The 24,139-nt window shown below is 34.9% G+C and overlaps 1 protein-coding gene across 1 annotated transcript in view; it reads right to left on the bottom strand.

Annotated features, from left to right (window-relative positions):
• Window positions 1–216: 216 nt before the first annotated feature.
• Window positions 217–24,139, bottom strand: part of LOC142354103 (uncharacterized) — a 33,332-nt gene continuing 9,409 nt past the window's right edge. Inside the window, exons 2-4 of the mRNA XM_075406374.1 lie at window positions 3,140–3,732; window positions 1,339–1,354; window positions 217–974 (exon numbers count right to left, since the gene is read on the bottom strand). Coding sequence (XP_075262489.1) covers window positions 371–974; window positions 1,339–1,354; window positions 3,140–3,732 — 1,213 coding nt within the window. The 3' untranslated portion in view covers window positions 217–370. The remainder of the gene's footprint in view (window positions 975–1,338; window positions 1,355–3,139; window positions 3,733–24,139) is intronic.

The raw sequence follows: 24,139 nt of genomic DNA, 5'->3' as shown, positions 1-24,139 counted from the left end.
ACTTTTCCCAACAAATAACAAAAAGTACATTCCTTTTCCACAAAATAGTAACAAAAAAGTTATATTTTCTCCAGGTTTATTGTTTCGCAAATGCAAAATGCAGCGGTAATAATTTTCCGCTCTTTTTAATAGATATAATCAAATATTAATATTAAGAAACTGCAAAAGCCATTGTACATATTATACTCAACTCCCTTTGTCAGAGCTATAAAAACCTTTTCAAAAATAAAAATCAATTAATGCAATGCTTTTTAAAGAGACAATTGAAAGCATTAAAAGCGACATTATGCTATAAAATTGACAATTTACAAATTCTACTTTGAGGAGCTTCCTCATGATTGTTAAGCAAACGAAATAATAGAACATCTATCTATGAACAACAAAATGGTTTTTTCAACAGCAAAATTAGCTCGCTTCTGTAGAACGAATTTCCAAATAGATATACAATAGGGTTCACCACGAAATTCAGACAATAGGTCAAGTAACACACCAATTTCACTGAAGTGTTTACTCTAAGCGATGATTTGAACCCCCCGATTAGGGGTACGTTTTCGATAAGTTCCACAAACGTGTAGGGAAGGGTCACGACTATGAACATAACGCTGACGAAGAATAAGGTCAAAGTTACCCGACGCTGTCGGGTCGCTCGGGATCTCTGGGACGAGGTTAGGGGGGTCGTGGCGTTCGGGGTGGCGACCGTGGCGGGGGTGATAACATTCATTGCAAACGATTCGTTGTTCATGAGCAAAGTGCTTTTCGACGCTGATAAATGTTGTCGGTTACAATGTGAGGCTTCAGCTGATTTGTTTTTGGTGTAGAGCAGAGGTCGTTTGTTATTATTGGACGACTGATTGTTTTGTCGAGTTTGATCGACACTTTGATGTTTCGATTTCCACGAAGATTGATATCGCTTTTTGGCTGAAGTTTTGAGGTCATTTTGGGAGGCTTCTTTGTTTACTGCGCCTTTTTGTAACCTGAAAAACAAATAATTGGTTATAGTTTTTTTTTCAATTCAAACATGTAAATTTTAGGAGTATACCCAAACATTAGACAATTACATTGACATGTGACTCCATGTAATTCAAATTACGTATTATCATAACTAAAACTATAATTATTAGAAACAATTATATCTCGATTGAACAATGGTTTCTTTTTTTTTGAAGATAATTGAATCCGCAATGAGGATTATAGATTGCTAGGGAATTGGGGCTATTTTTCGTAGATAAATAATTTCAAAATTATAACTGAAAAACAACATAACTGATAATTTATGATTCTGTAGCTAAAAGTAAAGCAAAATTGCTAGACTAGTATCATTGCATAGAAAAAGTGAACTTGTCCTGTTTTCTAACTGTCAACATCAAAATTAAAATCCCATTTTCAGAAGTATCTGATTACTTTTACATATTTGGCTTGAATTTACAAAATCACGTACGATTAGTAATTAAAAAGCAGGATCTATTGGTTCCTGCGGATAGAGAACAACACATCCGATATTTGATGGCATTAAACGTTAGCCCGTTATTTTCAAAACGCAATTAGTACTCAACAGAGGTCTTAATGACGGGCAACAAAAATTTTCATTTAAAAAGTGATGAAAACGAGAATTTGAAGTACACTCAAGGTCTAGACGACGCCTTCTAATTAGCAAAGCTATTTAAACCCAACTTTAATTCTATTCTTTCAACGAGGCTCATTTTTAAGTCCTTCAAAAAGCATGGCGCAAATTCTGGCAAATTAAAAAGGGCCAATAACTACCGCACAAAAAGCAGTTTTCGCTCAAAAATATGTGGCATTTTTCTCCCGATGTTTCAACAAAAAAAAAACTTGCGTAGCAGTCTCTGCGGCGACATTAAAATAGAGCAAGAAGTTTCAATTAGAGGCTCATTCCATTATTATTTTCACCCAAACGAAAATTATCCGCGAGAAGTTCAGCCATATTTTTGACGCCTGCGAGAGGCAATTAAAATTCCTGAAACGATTTCGGAGCCCATTATTCATCTAATTTCTATGACAAAAACGATTTGTTCTGAATAGCTGAAAATATAGCCGCGTAATTGTTTAGTTTAGCTCAACATCTACGCAATAACTTATATGCGCCCGATAAATATTTAGAAACTCTTAGAAGTGCCGAAACTTTGCTTTTGGATTAGACTTCGTAAGGAAATTGACCTCTGAGCTGCCAGAGTCAAGAGCAATCAAACATTACTACACGGTTGCTATCGCTCTTTCGAAGTTACAAAATTCGTCTCGGATTTGAAAAATTCTCTAAAGCAATAAAAACTGGGTGATAATTTTGCTTCTGTGAATGGCAATATTTTATCCATAGTCAGGCATCAAATGTTGTTCCTTATTGACTAACTTGTAAAATCAATAGTATTTGTCAAATGAGAAAAATCAATATTGTCAACAAGAGAAAGGACGAACACTAAACAGAGAAAAACGCCAACCCAAAACTTAAAGAAACATGTTGCCTAATGGTTTTGGCAATGTTAAAAATATTACTGCATTGAGAGACAGTAATAAAGTTTTGGGTCGGCGTTTTTTGTTTGGTGTTTGTCCTTTCATATGTAATGCATGAACTATATTACAGTCCTTCTGTTTCTTTCTCGAGTCATAATCTCTGAGTGACCAAATTGTCTTTACTCTGACAGAAAAAGCATGGTTTCACCATAGCCTAGCCAAGAAGAGCAACAGTTTGATTGTTGAATTGTGTAATCCTTTTCTGTGGAACTTTTTATTTTTCTCTCTTTGGCTTCAAGTGGTCAAAAAATAGTGGAGAGATCTTCCAATTGCTTCAAACTGTGTCTTCCGACAAAAAAAACGTGCGTTGAAGATAAGAAATTTCGTAGTTACTTTTCTTAGTTACTTGGAAATTTCTTAGTTACTTAGTTTCTTTTCTATCTTTTCTAAACTGCAAAAGCCATTGTACATATTATACTCAACTCCCTTTGTCAGAGCTATAAAAACCTTTTCAAAAATAAAAATCAATTAATGCAATGCTTTTTAAAGAGACAATTGAAAGCATTAAAAGCGACATTATGCTATAAAATTGACAATTTACAAATTCTACTTTGAGGAGCTTCCTCATGATTGTTAAGCAAACGAAATAATAGAACATCTATCTATGAACAACAAAATGGTTTTTTCAACAGCAAAATTAGCTCGCTTCTGTAGAACGAATTTCCAAATAGATATACAATAGGGTTCACCACGAAATTCAGACAATAGGTCAAGTAACACACCAATTTCACTGAAGTGTTTACTCTAAGCGATGATTTGAACCCCCCGATTAGGGGTACGTTTTCGATAAGTTCCACAAACGTGTAGGGAAGGGTCACGACTATGAACATAACGCTGACGAAGAATAAGGTCAAAGTTACCCGACGCTGTCGGGTCGCTCGGGATCTCTGGGACGAGGTTAGGGGGGTCGTGGCGTTCGGGGTGGCGACCGTGGCGGGGGTGATAACATTCATTGCAAACGATTCGTTGTTCATGAGCAAAGTGCTTTTCGACGCTGATAAATGTTGTCGGTTACAATGTGAGGCTTCAGCTGATTTGTTTTTGGTGTAGAGCAGAGGTCGTTTGTTATTATTGGACGACTGATTGTTTTGTCGAGTTTGATCGACACTTTGATGTTTCGATTTCCACGAAGATTGATATCGCTTTTTGGCTGAAGTTTTGAGGTCATTTTGGGAGGCTTCTTTGTTTACTGCGCCTTTTTGTAACCTGAAAAACAAATAATTGGTTATAGTTTTTTTTTCAATTCAAACATGTAAATTTTAGGAGTATACCCAAACATTAGACAATTACATTGACATGTGACTCCATGTAATTCAAATTACGTATTATCATAACTAAAACTATAATTATTAGAAACAATTATATCTCGATTGAACAATGGTTTCTTTTTTTTTGAAGATAATTGAATCCGCAATGAGGATTATAGATTGCTAGGGAATTGGGGCTATTTTTCGTAGATAAATAATTTCAAAATTATAACTGAAAAACAACATAACTGATAATTTATGATTCTGTAGCTAAAAGTAAAGCAAAATTGCTAGACTAGTATCATTGCATAGAAAAAGTGAACTTGTCCTGTTTTCTAACTGTCAACATCAAAATTAAAATCCCATTTTCAGAAGTATCTGATTACTTTTACATATTTGGCTTGAATTTACAAAATCACGTACGATTAGTAATTAAAAAGCAGGATCTATTGGTTCCTGCGGATAGAGAACAACACATCCGATATTTGATGGCATTAAACGTTAGCCCGTTATTTTCAAAACGCAATTAGTACTCAACAGAGGTCTTAATGACGGGCAACAAAAATTTTCATTTAAAAAGTGATGAAAACGAGAATTTGAAGTACACTCAAGGTCTAGACGACGCCTTCTAATTAGCAAAGCTATTTAAACCCAACTTTAATTCTATTCTTTCAACGAGGCTCATTTTTAAGTCCTTCAAAAAGCATGGCGCAAATTCTGGCAAATTAAAAAGGGCCAATAACTACCGCACAAAAAGCAGTTTTCGCTCAAAAATATGTGGCATTTTTCTCCCGATGTTTCAACAAAAAAAAACTTGCGTAGCAGTCTCTGCGGCGACATTAAAATAGAGCAAGAAGTTTCAATTAGAGGCTCATTCCATTATTATTTTCACCCAAACGAAAATTATCCGCGAGAAGTTCAGCCATATTTTTGACGCCTGCGAGAGGCAATTAAAATTCCTGAAACGATTTCGGAGCCCATTATTCATCTAATTTCTATGACAAAAACGATTTGTTCTGAATAGCTGAAAATATAGCCGCGTAATTGTTTAGTTTAGCTCAACATCTACGCAATAACTTATATGCGCCCGATAAATATTTAGAAACTCTTAGAAGTGCCGAAACTTTGCTTTTGGATTAGACTTCGTAAGGAAATTGACCTCTGAGCTGCCAGAGTCAAAACTGTTAACATAAACAGAACTTGCACAATAATCAAAACCAAGAGACTGCTACAAAGTCAAAATGAATTGATGATTAGCAACTGGTCACATTCGAGCAGAGCCCCACTGTTGCTGAGCTAAGAGTGGCGGAAACTAAAAGCGGCGTAAGTTGTGCAACTGTTGTAATCGCAACGAGAGTTAAAAATATAAACCGACTAACGTCGAAAAAATCTCTCGAATGACAGCGGCGCAATTTAATTAAGGGCTGTAGCCTAGATAAAATTTTCTTTATGGGTGCAAAAACATCAGCTCAAGTTAGGATTCGAACCTCAACTTCCTGAGTCCGATTCCGTTACATCGACGCAGGTATTGGCCTCTCGGCTATCCGGGCCTTGTAACCTACTCTAACAATAGTTTTTTTATATCAACAAACTTGATTTCAGAGTGAGAGCAATTGAAACCACTTAAGAATCAAGAAGTGTGTGAAAAGTCACTTGAGAAGTCCAAGATTACTCTAGAAGAAAAGCGCAAAATGGTCAAGCAAAAAATTTGCATTAAAAAAGACACACATTTACAATAATTGCTTCTCATTCGAGAGCAATCAAACATTACTACACGGTTGCTATCGCTCTTTCGAAGTTACAAAATTCGTCTCGGATTTGAAAAATTCTCTAAAGCAATAAAAACTGGGTGATAATTTTGCTTCTGTGAATGGCAATATTTTATCCATAGTCAGGCATCAAATGTTGTTCCTTATTGACTAACTTGTAAAATCAATAGTATTTGTCAAATGAGAAAAATCAATATTGTCAACAAGAGAAAGGACGAACACTAAACAGAGAAAAACGCCAACCCAAAACTTAAAGAAACATGTTGCCTAATGGTTTTGGCAATGTTAAAAATATTACTGCATTGAGAGACAGTAATAAAGTTTTGGGTCGGCGTTTTTTGTTTGGTGTTTGTCCTTTCATATGTAATGCATGAACTATATTACAGTCCTTCTGTTTCTTTCTCGAGTCATAATCTCTGAGTGACCAAATTGTCTTTACTCTGACAGAAAAAGCATGGTTTCACCATAGCCTAGCCAAGAAGAGCAACAGTTTGATTGTTGAATTGTGTAATCCTTTTCTGTGGAACTTTTTATTTTTCTCTCTTTGGCTTCAAGTGGTCAAAAAATAGTGGAGAGATCTTCCAATTGCTTCAAACTGTGTCTTCCGACAAAAAAAACGTGCGTTGAAGATAAGAAATTTCGTAGTTACTTTTCTTAGTTACTTGGAAATTTCTTAGTTACTTAGTTTCTTTTCTATGTTTTTTAAGCTACGTTTTGAAAATTTTTCTCTGCTGTTATGTTGCTCTTATGGGCCCAAAAACAATTTTCGTTCCAAAAATTTATATTTTCTACAGAAATAAAGCGAACATCGAGCCGAGAGGCACACTTAAGATAGCTCCAATATTTTTAAATGAAAAAGCTTACAATGTTTCTTAAACGACTATATGGCAGAGAATGGCTCCAGTTTCAACACGCGGAGAAAAATACTTAGAAAATAATATGTACCGAATCGACCACTGATTATAATGTCAATATGCTAATGAATTTCATCGTATTTTCATTCCTCATAGGTTATTTCGCAGTAAGGGCTCAAAATTCATTTATTTTTTTGTTCAAGCATAATGTTGCAACTTTCTGTGCCACGCAGAATCGCACGGGTGGGTACTAATTGTCGAAAAAAGAAAAGGCTTCTACATGCTCTTATTCAAAGTTTAATTCAGACGCTTCAAAAACGCATCTTGACGATTCGAAAACAAGCACCTCCCCTCCTCCCCCTTCCCAGAATTCATCATTCATCATACCCGCTTTAGAGCAAAATAATCAATACAGGCACTCCCTGGGGGAAAAATCTAAATTTCAGAAATCAGCACTGAACCTAGCTTTCAAGTTGTTCGTATACATTTATTTATTTATTTTATTAGCGCTTCTGGTTGAAATTTCGTTGCATTATAATGGGAATATAATTCGCAAATGAATCGCATTTTTCACAAATGCTATTTCAAGGATAAATCCATAAAGCCAAATCAAACGAGAAATACGCGGAAAATGCCCTGGGCAACTAAGGTGGGAAAAACAACATCAATTTTCGATTGTACTCAAGCTCAAAGCTTGCAAGATTACATTTGGCCTGCTGCCGTATTATTAGACTAGAGAGGTTTAAAATGCAGCCCAGGAAAAAGAGAAAAAGTCAAGGCTGCAAAAGTAAAGGGTAATTTGTGGGGGCGGTTCAGAATGTTACTTATCGTTTGATACTTTGTTTATTCAAGTCTATTTCAACTTTTATGTATTTAATCAAATGACTTAGGAAACGGTGAGCGTTGTGATTTAAAAAGAGCACCATGAATAAAAGCGGTTCAGCCCCATCTACCCTCCCCTTCCCGCCCGGTAGATAATAGATCCTCTATATTTATTTTTTTTATATCTTTATAAGAGTATTTGTAACTTGTAACTCTTATTAGATAACACGCATTAGTTTCTTCACACAGTGTTATGAAAAGCACAATTTTGATCACAGGTGGAATAGAGAAAAAAATCCCAAATTTTATTTTTTTGATGAAGTGAACTAAGGTAAATCTGTTGGAAGCAGGAGAGATCCATGTTTCACCAACTTGACAGGCGACAATAAACAAGACGCATGTTACAAAAAGCTATTACATTATACATCACAGACTTCCACATGACATATAACATAATAATAACTACTTAAGTTTGCAATTTGGATCGCTGGCTAGCAGGTGATGAAACTTGAGCAGATTTTAAACAAAAGACCAGACGGCATTACATTGTGAAGAGCGAAATTAAGATTCATTTAAATTTCCAAAAACAAACAAAAATGGAAAGATATCCATTTAGAGAGGGTTTACTCCTCACTTAATGCTACCAAGAATGAACTAAGTAGCACTTTACTGAAAATTGTATACTTGTATGTAACACGATACATTTATTATTTGAATTCTACTGCACTTCATGCGCTTCTACTGTTTTCAGTTCTTCTAGAGGCAAAAAATCGATTTCAGTTAATAAAAATAAATTGAAAAAATAAATACATTTTTCTGATAAAAATTATTGACGGTACAATCTCACTCTCGTCAAACTTGAATGGTAGTTTAAGACGAGTTTCTCATGACGAGGAGATGAAATAAGAAAACTTTGATTGAGTCAAAATTACAAAAATGAGCCACCCGATCTCCATTGGAAAAACCTTTCAGGTTCCAAAGGAACCTGAAAGGTTCCTTTTATTATGATCAAATTATGATTTCGCTTCCTAATGTGAATCATTTTCTCTAAACACCTTTAACATTGTGCATTACTTATTACTAATAAATTACATTACTCGATTCATTCACGATCTCATTGCATGTACATCTATTAACCATGTGACGACCATGAGGGATTTCGCTGATAGCGCTAAAAAACCAAAACAAAAAGCTCGTGTTTTTCAAACACATTAACATCCAGGTGTAGCAGAGTTGCGCAGACAGAAAATAAACGTTATTGTTTTGAATTAAAACACTTCAAAGAAATAGTCTAGAAATTGGAAAGCATCGAAAACGTAGCATTGTACTCCAACTTTCTAATTCTTTCTGATTAGAATATTCACGGCTGTCTTTTTTGTTAAATCGGTTTAACGGATATAAAAAGGTCTAGCATCGAAACTGGACTGTCTAAAATTTCAAGGCTTCAAAATATAAAATCTTATTAGGTTTAAGGCATGTATAGGATGCTCGAGACAAACTTATGGATTACTGAAGGATTCAGCTTGCAAAAATAGATCACGAACAAGCATACATCGGCAATCTTCCTGTTTTACTGAAAACAAGAAACTAACACAGAATTATGCCTATTTTTTAAAGGTCATTTTGCAAACACTGGGACAGTGAGCATCTTAAAATCAAGCTATAGAGAAAGTTGTTGTGAACGAAATATGTAATCTGTGTCTTTACTTAAAACAAATCCAAAACGATAAGTGATACTGTAAGTAATCTCGTAACAAATCATCCTCTAGTGTTGATAATGCGAATAACACCTAGAGAAGCATAGATCAATTGTTACCATCCCGCGCTTCCGGTGAACATGTCTTTTTGCATGAGTTTTTCCCGCGCTCTTATCGCGAGCAAAAAATATTCCATTGCATAAACAGGGCTCTAAACTAGATGAAAATAATTAACGTCCTATATCATCATTGACTGTTTGGAGCAAAATATTTGAACGAGTAAGGTGCAACCGAGTGTTAACTTCTTTGGAAGAAAACTGTTTTATTAAAAAACAGTTTAGCATTAGAACCAAACATAACACTTTTGACGCCTTAGTTGAATTGACAGAGGGGGCAACACTAAATAGCCAATTGAACACTGCAATAAAATTCTTCTTCGTAGACTTTAAAAAAGCTTTTGCTACCTTAAATCTTGATATTCTGCTTCTGAAGTTAGAAAGATATCGCAAAAGAGGTAGATGTCTGGAACGGGTTTAATCTTAACTGAGTAATAGATATCAGATATAGTGCATGCAAATGGTGTTTTCTCGGAGTGGCAGGGGATAACTACGGCGTTCCACAGGAATCGATCTTGTGGCCAATACTCGTTCATATTTGCAGAAAAGATCTACCTAAAGTCTGTGAACGTGCTGGGTTGCTCAAAAATGAGTTGTATCAAAATTGCGTCACTTTGTTGCCAGGAAGCAATCGATTGAAACCTTCAGTACTACGACTATCCCAATTATTTAAAATGGTGCAATAACTTATTGCTGCTGTAGCTACTATCTCCCAGTTATAGATTCTAAAGAAAACTCTAAAAATTACTCATTTCAGAAAAAATTGAATGCGACGACCTGTTCGCATGAATGCGGAGACTTCTTCATAAACAATTCAATCAGTACAGCGTATGGTCGACATATATACGAACTACTTGAGCATGTTTTAATCTCAATGAGTGGAAAACAAATTCAAAATTTGTTTAATGAAAATTTCTCGTTGAACAGCAAAGACAACAAGATACAGCGATTGAAATTTCTTAATTGAACCCCCGTTTACGCGCAAAAATTAGAGACTCTCAATTAGGTACCGAGATGCTGTAATATTTCATACGTTTTTTCCATTCCTCAGTTCTTTCATAAACTTTTATGCAATTGGCAAACCTAATTTTCAGTTAATAAGCGTAGCTTTCTCATCGTTAATAATCATTTTTGTTGTCTTTAAATTTATGTCAATGTTGTGAACGGCCAGTTCGAAATAAAAGGTTAATCAACCTCCGAAATTGTCGCTGTTGTTGCTTATTTTATCTGACACTAAACAAATTCTTTCTTTCTAGTGTGACGCATGCACAATTTCAATACCTCTTTCCATGCTCTTTAAATTAGGTGTGTATTATGTCCTTCTCATTGCATTAGACTACAGATTAAAATTCGAAAACTAACACTGCGCTTGTTTTGAAAACCAGCAGTCAAAATACCATTGATTATAGGAAGACATTACAAAAACGAAAAACAATTTTGAGGGTTTTTTCGATCGTTTTCTGTGACGTCTTAACTTGACTTAACAGGAAAAGTCAAATATGTCTTTAAAACCTACCCTCAATTAAACATCAGTTAGCATAACAATCTCTGTTGACCAAAACGCTTTCAATTAAAGTAAGCGTAAATTAAACTTGGGAGGGATGTCATTGGCGGGCCACAAAGAACTTACGAAGCAAGCAAAAATGTCAATCCAACATTTAAAAAAATCACACACTTAGTCAAAAACGAGCATCAATAAATGAACTAAAGGCTGATCTGATGTGAGAAAACAAGGAAATCAAAAACAACCCACCCAGCTATTTCTATCGCAGCTGTTAACAAAGCATGAAATTATGCCCCAACGTTGAATATCCCTAATAAACAGCCTACGTATAGATGCAACCAGAAAATAATTTTTGCTTGTTTCAATCGCTTGCCATTTGTGTTTTGGCAATGCTGGTTGCCAAAACACAAATGATACCAAAGTCAGCGGTACAATTCATTCCGAAAAACATCAATTGCGTACAAACAAGAACTAATAACAGATGAAAAATTTCGAAGATGATTAGGCTAAAACTAGACCATCAGGCCCAATAATTCCAAACCAATTTCCATAGTTCAAAAACTGCTTAAGAATTTCGTCAAATTCTCCTCGCTAATATAACTCAATGCCGCTAAACAAGACTTGTTTCAGCAACTATTTAATTTATGGTAAAGTGCGAATCAGAGAAACTCCATGAGAACAATACGTTGCGATTCTTTCTCTTAATTTCTTTTTACTATCGTTCTTCTGATACCTATTTGTTTTATATCGAAATATATATGATAACTTCAAATTTCAATTTCAATGTGGTTTGAAGAGGAAAAATTTTGCGGAATATTGCAACTCTTGCGTAGAAAAAGTTCACAGCAAGCAAGTGCCAGTGAGATTGAAGAAATCTGAAAACTAATTAGCTTGAAAACATTATTTTAACACACAATGTTGACATTAGCGCATTGCGTGAAGAAACAGATCAATAATCTTCTGTAACTTCAAATCAATAAGCGTTCCCACAAATAATTTTTTAAATACCCGCGCTGTTCTTTGAAATTGAAATTCGATAGCAGATGTTTGCCACAACATTGTACGACAACCTTATCGTACTTTTCAAATGTCAGTTTGTTAAACCTGCGATTTCCAATCTCTATTGTACATATTATCGATGATCACCTTAGTAAAATTTTATTTAGAAAAAGTTGAAATAATTAATTTGGCGGTTATCCCAGTTTTTCTTCAAAAAGAGCTTAAAAGTTTTATCGGAAAGTGTCAAGCAGCATTACAGGTAAAATCCTAAACGGCAATATGTAAGCTTCAAAAAAGTAAAAAGTAGCGCTGAGGCTGAAGTTTTGTTACCTTTTGCGCAGCGCACCTATTTTCACATATATTTAGAGTTCATCAAGAAATCACAACAGAACTTGTTGTGAAGTATCTCACCTAATCAGGTATGCCAGCAGGTCCACTTGGGTCAATATTTAGGTTTAATTCTTTCTCCCAGTCCTCCCCCTCTATGAAATCAATATTCCTATCTATTGACTGGTTATTGACAAGCGCCTGACATCCCTCAGGTTATACAACCCCGGATCCAAACGTCCGCTTTGATTACAACGAACCTTTCTCGCCATAAAGAGTAAACTCTTCAAAATCTGAAGAGCAATGAACTCATTTGAGTTCATCCACAAAACCTTATACAATATTCAGTGTTAAGTCGTAATTTAAATCCATAAGCCTATATACATGAAAGTACATAATACAACCAAGCACAGGTGTGCGATATCGTAAAATGCGACAAGTAAGGAATTAAAACCCATAAATTGTACTAAAATCCCTCCTTCACTCAAAACACGAATCGTAAAATGGGAAGATAACATTGTTCTAATCAGCCTCTAATCCATGTATATCCATTACAGTCCCAATAGTTAATTCAGTTTTTCGACCAAAACCAGGAACAGATTAAATTCATCCCCCATTTTGATTTGCAGTGCTTTTTTGAGTATATAAAGAAATGTAATTATCGTTCTAAATATGATGGCTCAAAATACTGCTAAAACTAATTCAACTTTGCAGAGCTATCTGAATTAAATTTATAATCATAACACCCGCTGTCCATTCAAAAATGGTCACAGTAATGTAGTCGAGTGATTGTTCTAACCCTCAACATTTATTTCGTGCTAAGAAATTTATAACAGCTGGACAATTTGGCTGATACAAAAGCGGTTTCACTTAAGAACTCTTGAAAAAATGACTTGAGTTTTTTTATGCTTCCTAATACCTAGCCCCCCCCCCCCCTAAAATCGCCCTTCAATGGCAGGCTAAACTAGAACAAAGTTTTTGTAGAAAAGAGCAAAGACTTATTCTCTTTCACGTTTTAGGTGAAACTCATTTTCAACCAAAGTGCTTAAGTTCTACCAAAACACTGAAGACAATTTCAATTTCTATGATGATTTTGGGGACACATGCATTTAGTTTAAATGAGTGAAGTGAAAAAAAAACTCAAACAGAAAACTTTCAAAACTTTTTACTTAAAGTGAAGTGTTTGCCTGAATATTGGCAACTGAAGAAACGGTTGAATACGTAAGCTCAATTCTACCGATACAATTTAGCATGAGACGCTTAGCTTGATACACAAAAAAAACTGATTAGATGGGCAGAACTGAAATTGAGCAGCTTTGAAAAATTTGACTAAAAATCGAAACGATCCTTGGAAAAATAACATCTTTCATACTGCATATTGCCCGTTAAATTTACCCCCCCCCCCCCTAAAATCGAAGTGCTTCAACCAAAGTGCTTCAGTTCTACCAAAACACTGAAGACAATTTCAATTTCTATGATGATTTTGGGGACACATGCATTTAGTTTAAATGATAAAAGTGAAAAAAAAAACTCAAACAGAAAAGTTTCAAATAAACTTTTCACTTGAAAATGACAATTGACAAAAACTAATATTTATAAAAAGTGTTTGCCTAAATATTGGCAACGGAAGAAACGGTTGAATATGCTCAATTTTACCGATACAATTTAACATGAGACGCTTAGCTTGGTACACAAAAACAACTGATTACTGACATCCAACGAATTGCTCTCAAACAATCAACAAGGTGGGGACAACTTGATCGCGGCTTTCTTCAGTCGTGAGAAGGGGTGTTGTTATTGTAGTGAATGCTTGCCTCCAAATGATATAATCAGATCGTACTATACACCAATATTGAGAAATCAAATGAAAATTAAAAAAAAAAATGGAGTATATATGTCACATCCAGAAGAGTTCAGCTGCCTAAAATTTCGAGAGAAACTCGAATCACCAAAAAATCAGAAGCAAAAAGTGATAAAAAGAATTCGAGCAGCCAATAAGTTGCAACATGACGCAAATTAATCACTTCGATGAGATGGGCAGAACTGAAATTGAGCAGCTTTGACTAAAAATCGAAACAATCATTGGAAAAAAAACATCTTTCATACTCAACATTGCTCGTTTAACTTACTCAAATAAATTTTCTTTCAAATTTGACTGGGTAAAGTATCCAATAAATTTCCATCGCAGCAAGATCAGCAAGATCAGATATTTTAAGATTGAGAAAACCACAGCTTTGAAGGTTCAATTACAAAATTTTACAAAACTTCCGCGTCCAATAAAGACCGAAAACAACGATATTGAACATGGGCTACTCTTAGTTTTTCTACTTGTTTATTATCAGAGAATAGCTGATTTCCAGGAACATAATATCTTCGTTTTGCAAAAATATCACATTGTTTACTTAACTTACTTTATACATGATCGTCATGGGCTCGAAAGGAGAACTAATTAATTAATCAGAGAAATGCTCAATTTCGATGCCGATGTTGTTCAATGGGAAACTAAGATCGGCGGGATTTTTTCAAGTTAAGTTGAACGGTTTTGTTAAGATTAAGCACAAGTTCGTTATTCTCAAGCCAAATGTTATAATAACTAAATCTGACTTCAATTTTTCAACGGAACACCTAAGTGCTCCTATGTTTGTATTGTCAGCAAAAAGTAATTTCAAAATTTTTACAGACTGGCCAATGGACTGTCGTTTATTTATATTGAAAAGAGAAGAGGGGTCAAAATCGATCCCCTAGAAACACCGTCTTTGATTTCAAGCCGATCTAACGAATTTCAATTAATTACAAATTGCCGCACTCTATTAAAAAATATGAGTTAACCCATTTCCAACAGTTGTCTCGAATTCCATCTCTGGAGCTTTTCCAATAGAAATGTATGATTGATAGTATCAAAAGCCTTCTTTTAATCCAAAAAGAAACTAGGGTCGAATGTTGTTTTCTCATGCGAAGTTTCTGTTAGTTCAACTAGTGCATCAATTGTACTAAGCTTAGATCTAAAACTAAATTTGGTTCTCATAAAGAAAATTTATAAAATATGGGTAAATAACTAATCAGTTGTGAGGCAGACGTGAAAAAACCAACCTTACATCTTAAACTCAAACATGGAAAACAAAAAATTACGGGCACCGTTAAACTCCCTGCACACCACAAAATATGCCAGATATTTGAAACTCTATTCATTAGTTATATCATGGATTATAGGGACAGACCCGAAAAATAATTTAGGAGAATCTAGTTCGCTATTGTTTTACAGTCTGGCAAAAAGGTAACAACATCCATGCACTTTACACCTGTTTTGGGCAATAAATGGGCAGTTTAAAATTGACTAGACATCCAATTTCCACCAAGAGCAAAAACCTACCAATTCAGACATGCTTTTTTATAACGCCATTATGAATTCGAGGTCCCAAGACGGCTTTAAATCACCTATAGGCGACAGAGGACTTAACTGCATAAAATATAAAAACCGATTTATACATGCAATTCTGGAACTGAGAATAACGCATAATCTCAAATTGCCAAATTGAACACTTTCATACTCAGCTAAGATACGATTTTTGGCGCCTATTCATTTTTTAAAAAATGTGGATTATTGTGTAGTTAATTGGCATCGATCTTAATTTACCTAAACGTTTTCAAAACAACATAATTGAACTTCTCTAGTCTTAAAAAGGCGAAAATTGATTGAATAGATACCATTTGGTTAAGAAACAATGATGATACCCAAACTAGCGCGAACGATTATTTCAAAAGGGTTATTTTCAAGCCGCGGGTATAAAACATTTTGGAAGCATAGAAACGATTATAGATCTTCAAAAAAATTAAAAAGTTCCTTAAAACTTGACTGAAATTAATTCATAACAGGGTATTATTAATTTTATAAAACAAAAACCCTTTATAGCTTCCGGAAAGCAAACATGATAAAAAGACAACAGCTTGGTTTTGGTGTCAAAAAGAACAAGAACGACTAGTGTACCACATGCAATTTTACCAACATAAGCGGTCAACAACTTCTTTATGATAAAAGGACACAGAACATTTTCTATTATAGGCAACAACAAACATTCCTATAGCAAAACAAAAACCCTTACAAAGAGTTCTTTTTTCAAAGAGTTACTTATGTGCATCTAAAATTGGAATACAACTTGCAATTTTCAACAATGACACTTTCTTGTTAAAATCCGCGAGTTGTTATTCATCGTAATAGCAGTTAAATCAGCAGATTGGTGATTACCAGTTGAAATGTACTGCATTATCCACAATAGGACCAAATTAAAAATTTTCTTAATTGCTGTAAATTGATGTCCATTAACCTATTTTTTCATGTGAAATTTGTTTACCAGCTTGAAATATCACAAATATTTACCAAGGACCAATAAAACCAGAGATACGCAACAGCAAAGATCGTGTTACCAAAATACAGTAACGCTGCGACAATAACCAGTCGAAAATAAAGCCATTAAAAACAAGGAGGCTCGGTAACATGAGTTCGCACAAAGTTCCTACCCCGCTTTATACTTAATTGTCTAACAATTGAGATAGAAATTAAATAATTAACATATCGTTCAACAAACTTCTAAATGAATAAAACAATCTACCTTAGAGGGCCGATGAGACCTGTCATTAATACGACTACCATAAAAGATGGCGATAAAATCAAATAATTGTAAATATTAATTACGACAAAAACTCGTAGTCGATTTTTTTAAAATAATTAATAACCAAATCAACTTGGCAACACAAAACTTATACTAAAGAAGATTAACCTTTGCCTCATTAGAAAAAATATGGGAATTTTCAGTAACGCGAATTGGTTACAAGTCGAGAGCTAAGTTTAAAAAACGTTGCTTTTTTAAAGAATTAATGTCAAACTCATTAGAAACATTATGCATCAACTGAAATCATTGAGGGATTCATTTGTTCCTCCACACAGAGTGAGTGCGAGAGACCTTTCGTTATCCAGAATATGTCATACGACTGCAAAAAGAACGACAAAAAAGGCAAAAAGAACGACAAAAAGAACGCAAAAACAACAGTAAAAGCAAAATATTTTTGAAAAAGGCAGCGCCAAAAAAAAATTCAAAAACTTCGAATTGTAAGAATCCAAAAATTACGGAAAAATGTGAATAAAATCTGTCGAATATTCACAAAATTTTAAACCTCGATAACTCCCTGTAAAAACGAAAAATCTTTTTAATTCCATATTCTAGGATGTACGTGCTTTTTAATGATACCCCTCACAAATCTCTACGATGAATATATCGATCGGCCAAAATTGTCTAACAGAGAAAAACCCATTTGAGTATATAGTTTCTCCCTCCCCGCTAAAGTGGGGGTGGGGAACAATAAATTTGAAAATAGACTACATATTGCAAAGGGAAGCACAATTTTTCTTTGTTAATTATAATCTTTTTCGGACAGGCTATTCTACGCTGTCCGACTGAGATGGTATAATCTTACAAAAAATAATCAGAGTTGATGTAATAAAGTCACCCAAAACCAGTGAAAGAAAACTTAGTCAACGTAATTCGCATCACTTTATTCCAAACATCAACATGAATGTCCCTTTTACAACTTAAGTAGCAATTTATTTTGGGAAACTGCAGATTTTAGAAAATAAACATAAAACTTCCCCTTATGCTAAATTTTGGAAAACAGGAAACTTTGATCTTTCGTAATGGTATCTTGCAAAGTCAATAGAAGTTGATAAAGTTTGCTTTGAAGTCGGCATAAGTTTTTCTCAGTTCTTTTTTATTAAAGCTGTATTTTTAACAGTGCATTTTACATCAGGCTCTGCTAATTAAACGTTTGCAGAATAAAATTGCGACCAGACACTAATTTCAAACTTATTTCTAAAACACCTCAAAAGAAAAACGTCACGAAAAACGAGAAAATACTTCTTTCAGTTCACAAAATTATCAGGAACTTGAAGTGCGACGGATCATGTGGCTGACATTTTGAGAGCTGACGGCATATCAGTGAAATATTAAACCAGGAAGAACCGCCTCATTATATTTAATGCTTTCATTACAAAAAATAATTGGGAATTTGACGGAGTAGCAGGCTGGTCATAAATGAAATGGGGGAAAAAAGCCCGGAGTAAGCAGATGTTATGGGTGAATGAGGCGGAAAACAGGTAGCATTTCTGGGATGGGATGAGATGGACTGTTAACCCCCCCCCCCCCAACGCACATTTCCAAATTAGATTCATCCCATTATAATTATTATTCAAGCGGACGTTCATCTTCCTTATACAATCTAAGAGGGAATTCTTATTCACAATAACACAAAAGCGGTCAGTGCCTTGCAAAACACTCTCACCTCTTAAAAGAACAAAGGCAACAAAAATGGCATAATGAACAAAGACCTCAAAATCGCTCCCACCTTTTCCATTCAAATTGCTTCCCAAATAAATATTGAATTGAAGGGCGAACAGGGGTAAACAATGGCATTACAAAATGGACAACAAACGTAAACAAATATGTTCACGCCATAAACAAGATTAGCATATCTAAGGCCTTTTCTTTTATTATATTTCCTGTCCGCTTTCTGAACTATCCTTCACTTGTGAAATTGTAAACGCAGAAATTATTCCTCTGTTCTTTTTGTTCCAGCCCTATTTTAGCGCGAGAGGGGGGGAGGGGGCTTAACAACCTTTTTGCTTTGATTCAGAGATCTTTTACAAGGGCAGTGAAAATAATAGAGGTTATTTTTCTAATTATGCCTGTCAAATGAACAGGGAATGAAAAATATTTACTGCATCATGAATGAATGAAACAAAAAGAAAGGAAGGACCCAAAACTGCAGCTCAAAAGATTTACAGGGTATAGCCATCAAAGCTTAACAAAAGTATTTGCATCGTGGTCAATTCTTGTTACATTTAAGCCATTCAGATTGTCAAATAGGCGTCACGTTCAGTGAAGAATTGGATTCAATTAACTCAAAAAAACTATCTTTATGACATCGGGAATCCTTTTAGATACCCAACTAATCCTAATTCTACATCAGAGGTCTTCAAACAAAATCTCGCTGTCATTCTTGACAAAAAAAATTACCGGTCAAAAAAAATTGAACTTCCAATCTCGGGTCAGGATAACTACCGGTGCGTTCAGCTGGCTATGTTATTCGAGCCTGTGACCTCCAGTTTGTCCATTTAAAAAATCAGTTCTGGTCATCAGAGAGCGAGGAGTAATTGCTGGGTTGTAAAATAGTTATGAAATCATTGTGCCAAAAAATTCCAACTCTAAGATATGCAGTTCGAAACTAAAAGTTTCCACTTTTCTGTAGCCCTTATGCCAAACGAGTATCTTTTCCATTATTGCCTCCGACACATTAATCGCCCCCGTTATGGAACGTACCTTTACACAGAAATCTTCATGCTAAGTCTTTTTTACATAGGAGGCCGAGCGTGCTGGGTTACGGGTGGAATGAGGTGGAAGGCCGAGGAGTCGGGGGTGAAATCTTTGTGATGAGGGGGTCAAAACTCTAAGAACCGGCCTTCACTGAGTTTATGTCTCCTGAAGTTTCGGAGAGAATCAATTATGTAGAGACTAGTAAGGCGTAAGGCTCTAAGAGAACTGCTCAGCCACTTAATGTCCTTCGAGCGCTACCCATTTATTCCGTTTTTGAGGACAAAAAGTCTAATGGGTCAGAAGAAAAATCGGTCAAGCAAAAAAAAATGCATAAAAAGGCCACAGGACTAATATAAAGGTTAAACTTTAACAGGTTTTAATTACTAGCATTTCTGATGAACACAAATACAGGGAAAATTGAAGAATCTATAGAGTCAATTAGATTTTGAATTGCCCCTTTTAAGTGTTTTAATTGGTTTTCGACTATCTTCTAGAAAACTTGAGTTAAAAACTTCTGCCTGCGGGCAACAAAAAAACTTTCGCCTTATCGAGCTTTCGCCTAATACACAACTCACACGCTAATATTCATGTCCTAGGCAAAAGAACAACAGTTCAGAGCATTTACTGTTGATATACTTTGTCTTCATCGTTATTTTTGCGTTATCTATACGACCGTTTACTTTTCGGTTGCTGAAAACTTAACCCTGGTTTATAAAAAAATCATCTATCTTTGAAAAATCATCATCTCATGGATTTGTTTGTTACGAAATAATCGCGATTAATGTTGATTGGGTCCATGAAAACCCATAAAAGGCCACGTAAACTGATATTTTTCGGAAACTGGGCCACGGTTATCAAAAGATAAAATGAAGTTAAATTTAATCCTAAACCGATATAAAATACTATCAAAAGTTTAAATTGCCTCCTAAAACAGCCTTAAGTCTGTCGACATAATACGACACATAATCATCTTTATGTAATTTTGAAGTTACTTTCTAAAGATCAGGCGACTTAATGATATTAAAAATATGGTAATCTTATATCCGTGAATGCTAATAATAAAAATAGCTATAGACTATTACCCTGACAGGAGCGTTGAAGGGCAATTCCCACTAGGACTCGGAAGTCAAATAAAAGGGGAGATATATTTGAAAAACGATCAATTAATAATTCATTCCCGGGTCGAGATAAGTGTATTGACAAATGGTATAGACTTAGCTAAGAAGTAAAGTGGATTGAATTTTGTCGAGGTTGGCGGTGCTGTTACAATAACGCCTAATTTCACTCTTTCTTCTACCTATTTTCTCATGCCTCCATACTTGTCTCGACACCTTGGCTGAGCGCTGTTCAAAAAGACAAAATAAATGAACCAACATTTTTTTGCATCAGTTGTACTTCGGATTTGTCTTACGTTTACTTACAAAAACTAACAGTCGAGCATAAATTATCCATATATTTTTTTCGAATGATACGACATGAATTGAATGATTAGGATTAACATTTAGATGCTAATCCTTATCATCATTTGGTTATAATCCTTTGGTTATAGTCGCGAAATTTACAATTTTGAAATGAGAAAAAAACAAAAAGACGCTCATAACATTTACTATTATAGTGGTCAGTTCTCACACAACAAAACCAACAACCAAATGAGACAACCAAAATTTATATGGATATTTTTTTTCTTTAAATCACGACATTCGAATTTGGAACTTGACGATTCTAGTTAAGGGTCTGGAAAAAGTATTACTACCAATGGCACCGCGTCCTAAAGTTCCAGAAATTTTTGTGACAAATTCAGATAAAAGGAATCTAAACTTTAGTCGTGAACCACACACCAATACAGCTTCAAACGAAACAACTGCAGTCCAAGATATTAAACTATTTAAAAACTTGGATCTATTCAAAATTTGTCGGCTATCAGACTTTTCGGTCACCTGAACGCAACAAAAAGAAGTTCACAAGCCCCAGTTGTTGAAAGAGAAGCAGTCATAACAGTCTAGCTAGGCTGTCATTCACTGAGTGAATTAGTCTCGAGAAAGAGATGAGATAAGCCGGACAATTAATTCAATCTGGCTAGTTCTCTTCAACACAAGCCAATCCAAGGTCCCACCCCACAACCCCCCCCCCCCCCCCCCCTCACCCTTTCCTCGATATCTCCTACCTTGATTCAACTCATTGTGCTGTGAATGTCTTTCACCAGACTACTCATTTCCGCATCAATTCTTTCAGATGACAATTGAAAGATAGCAACGCGTTAATGCCGCATTCAAGGGCCTTCAATTCTCGAGTCATTGAGATGAAAGGAAAGATTTGTTCGTGTGTTCATAGAGGATATGCAACCCCCCCGTTGCAATTAATACTACATTAACCTCTCACGCCCCCTAACGCCCAAATTAGTGCCGTAATTTTATTATTGAAAAGACTGAACTCTTTTGACAGAATAATTTCCTCAAAAGGTCTGAAACGGAAATCATCAGCACAAAAGCCAACATAGGAATACAAATTGAGAAACAAAAAAGCAATGAAATCAATACAATAAAGCCCAGTTTATATAGCTAAGCATTTAATTCTTCTCTCGATCGCAAAGCTAAAATTGATATCAAAACCACTCGTATGAGTTCAGCTCTTATGCGTTCATTTTCTGAAGACCCGATTGTGTGATTTCAACATTCAAAAATCTCCAAGACGTAATTGTATAGGTGCAGTCCCTAAGTTTCTACAGAAGACCTGATTGCATGGGTTAATTATGGAAACGATTTGATTTTATGTCAGCTTTCCGGCCATTGATGGGAAATAAGTATTAAAACTTAAGACACTACTTTGAATTGAATTTCATTTACCAGCTACATAACATTAATTAAACAAAACAAAAGTTAATTAAAAGAGGTTACGCCTGGACGGACCCTTGAAGAGACTAAAGCCTCATCTAGCAAGAACCCGGTATAATATTTACGAAAACCAATTGAAATTACAGGAAGTCAAAAAAATAAATTGAACACTTCATAGCTATCCTGAATATATAGGTAAGTAAAGGATCTTAAAAAAGTTCTGAGCTGACCTGGAGTCAGTTCTCTTATGCTTTCAGGAATTAAATTATTTTCTTGCGCGAAATTGTACGCTACGATAACTTTGATCCGCAGTGAATTTTTAGTTTTTTGAATTGGGTACAGGTAAAAGTTTGTGCGCGACTCTTCTTGCTTCATGATGGTTGCTGAGCGAATCTAATTTTAAATAAACTGACTCAGGTTTTCTGAGTTCGTCGAACATAAATTTGAAAATATTATTAGCAAAAAGTTGATAAAAGGTAAGAAGATGATATTTTGTCATGATATTCCTAATCGCATCCGTATTTCGTTTAAAGAAAATGGCCCTACATTCTTTTTTGCATCTTAAAAATTTCGTCAAGATGTGTCTTTTAAGTATTTCCGTATATTAAAAGACCATATTCTACTGTGGATTTCACACAGGCACTTTCAAAAGGAGAAGTGTGAAGAGATCATTTTCAACATTTTCAACGAAGATCAACTCAAGCCCTAACTCTGACTATAATCAGATATCAAGCAAGAAAAACCGCAGTAAAATTATTTCAATTTTTTTTAGAATTTCGACAAAAAGGCATTCTATCAGCATGCTATCTATATGAGGTCAGCATGCTATCTATAGATATGCGTTTAACGTCTATCTGTTCATTAATTTGTATATACACGAATAACTTGCTCTTCTCACAGATTATATTCAAGAACATATAATTTGCGAAACACTGAGTTTAATCAAAATGGACAGAATCTGATCAACTCGGTTTCAGAGTAGACCTACACTGGTTTCTACTCTATTAAGACAAGAACCAGAGATCAGAGGTCTACTCTGGATGTCGTCTAATCCAGTTCTGATACCGCAGCTAACGCTGGAATTACTGTGCTCCAAATCTGATCTACTCTCGTGGTTCTGTACGGGTGTGATTAATTAATTCAAGACAAAAAAATTAGATCAAAAGATTAGCGAATAAAAACTCCGAAACAACTGAGTTCGTTTTTAAAAATATGTGCTAGTCCACTTTAAAACCCCCCATGACACCTGAGGTCAATTTTAACACCCTTCTTCATAAAACTGGGAATTGAAAAGTTAATTTGAAGTTTTTATACCCTCGAGTCATACTTGGCTATTATCCATCGGATTCAAAACACAGAAGTTCAATTACCCAGCAAAATGACCGCACGGTCAATTTTCCATTAAAAGATCCTTCCCTCTCTCACGTAGGCAATTATTATTATGCATCTTAGATGAGAGAGGTAATTTAAATACTAATTAAGCGTAAAATTTCACTCCTATTTTCTTTCTTCCCTTTTATTGCAGTCCACTCAAAATCAATTCAAATCAGAACCCGTTCAGCTTTCCCCAGATTGTAATTTCCTGAATATTAAATCACTCAAAACATTTCAGCACCACTTTAAAAGCAAAATGTGATCTCATTAGGAAACAAAATTTATTCAGGTACACCGTTTATGCGCTTGAACTTTAAATGGAAATATTCGATCGAACTTTAAATTACAAAATATGCTGTTTTATCATCTAACGACAAAATACACAATGGAAAATTAATAACAAAATATGAATACAACTTTGCATGGAACAACTTCAAAGAGGCTAAAATTTTCCTCTTAACTATTTATCACAAGGAAAGAGTTTAAAGGTATTTGAACTCTAGGCGGCCTTCTCAACTACAATTTTAATTACCTGTTTGCAGGCTTAGCTCGACACCAATTTCGAACTGCGGAACATCAATTTTGTACCAATTAAGACAAAAACTTGAACAAAACACCTCTGATCATTTCGATTTCAAAACGTTTAAATTTTCGAAAAAAATTTTAGGGGGCCCTCAGGAGAAAGGAATTATTTAGACAATAAATATAAATA

Source organism: Convolutriloba macropyga, chromosome 15, assembly GCF_964194025.1.
Source record: "Convolutriloba macropyga chromosome 15, txConMacr16.3, whole genome shotgun sequence".
NCBI lineage: Eukaryota > Metazoa > Xenacoelomorpha > Acoela > Convolutidae > Convolutriloba > Convolutriloba macropyga.
Note: the sequence above shows the minus strand (reverse complement) of the source record. Positions and strands in the feature narration are given on the sequence as shown.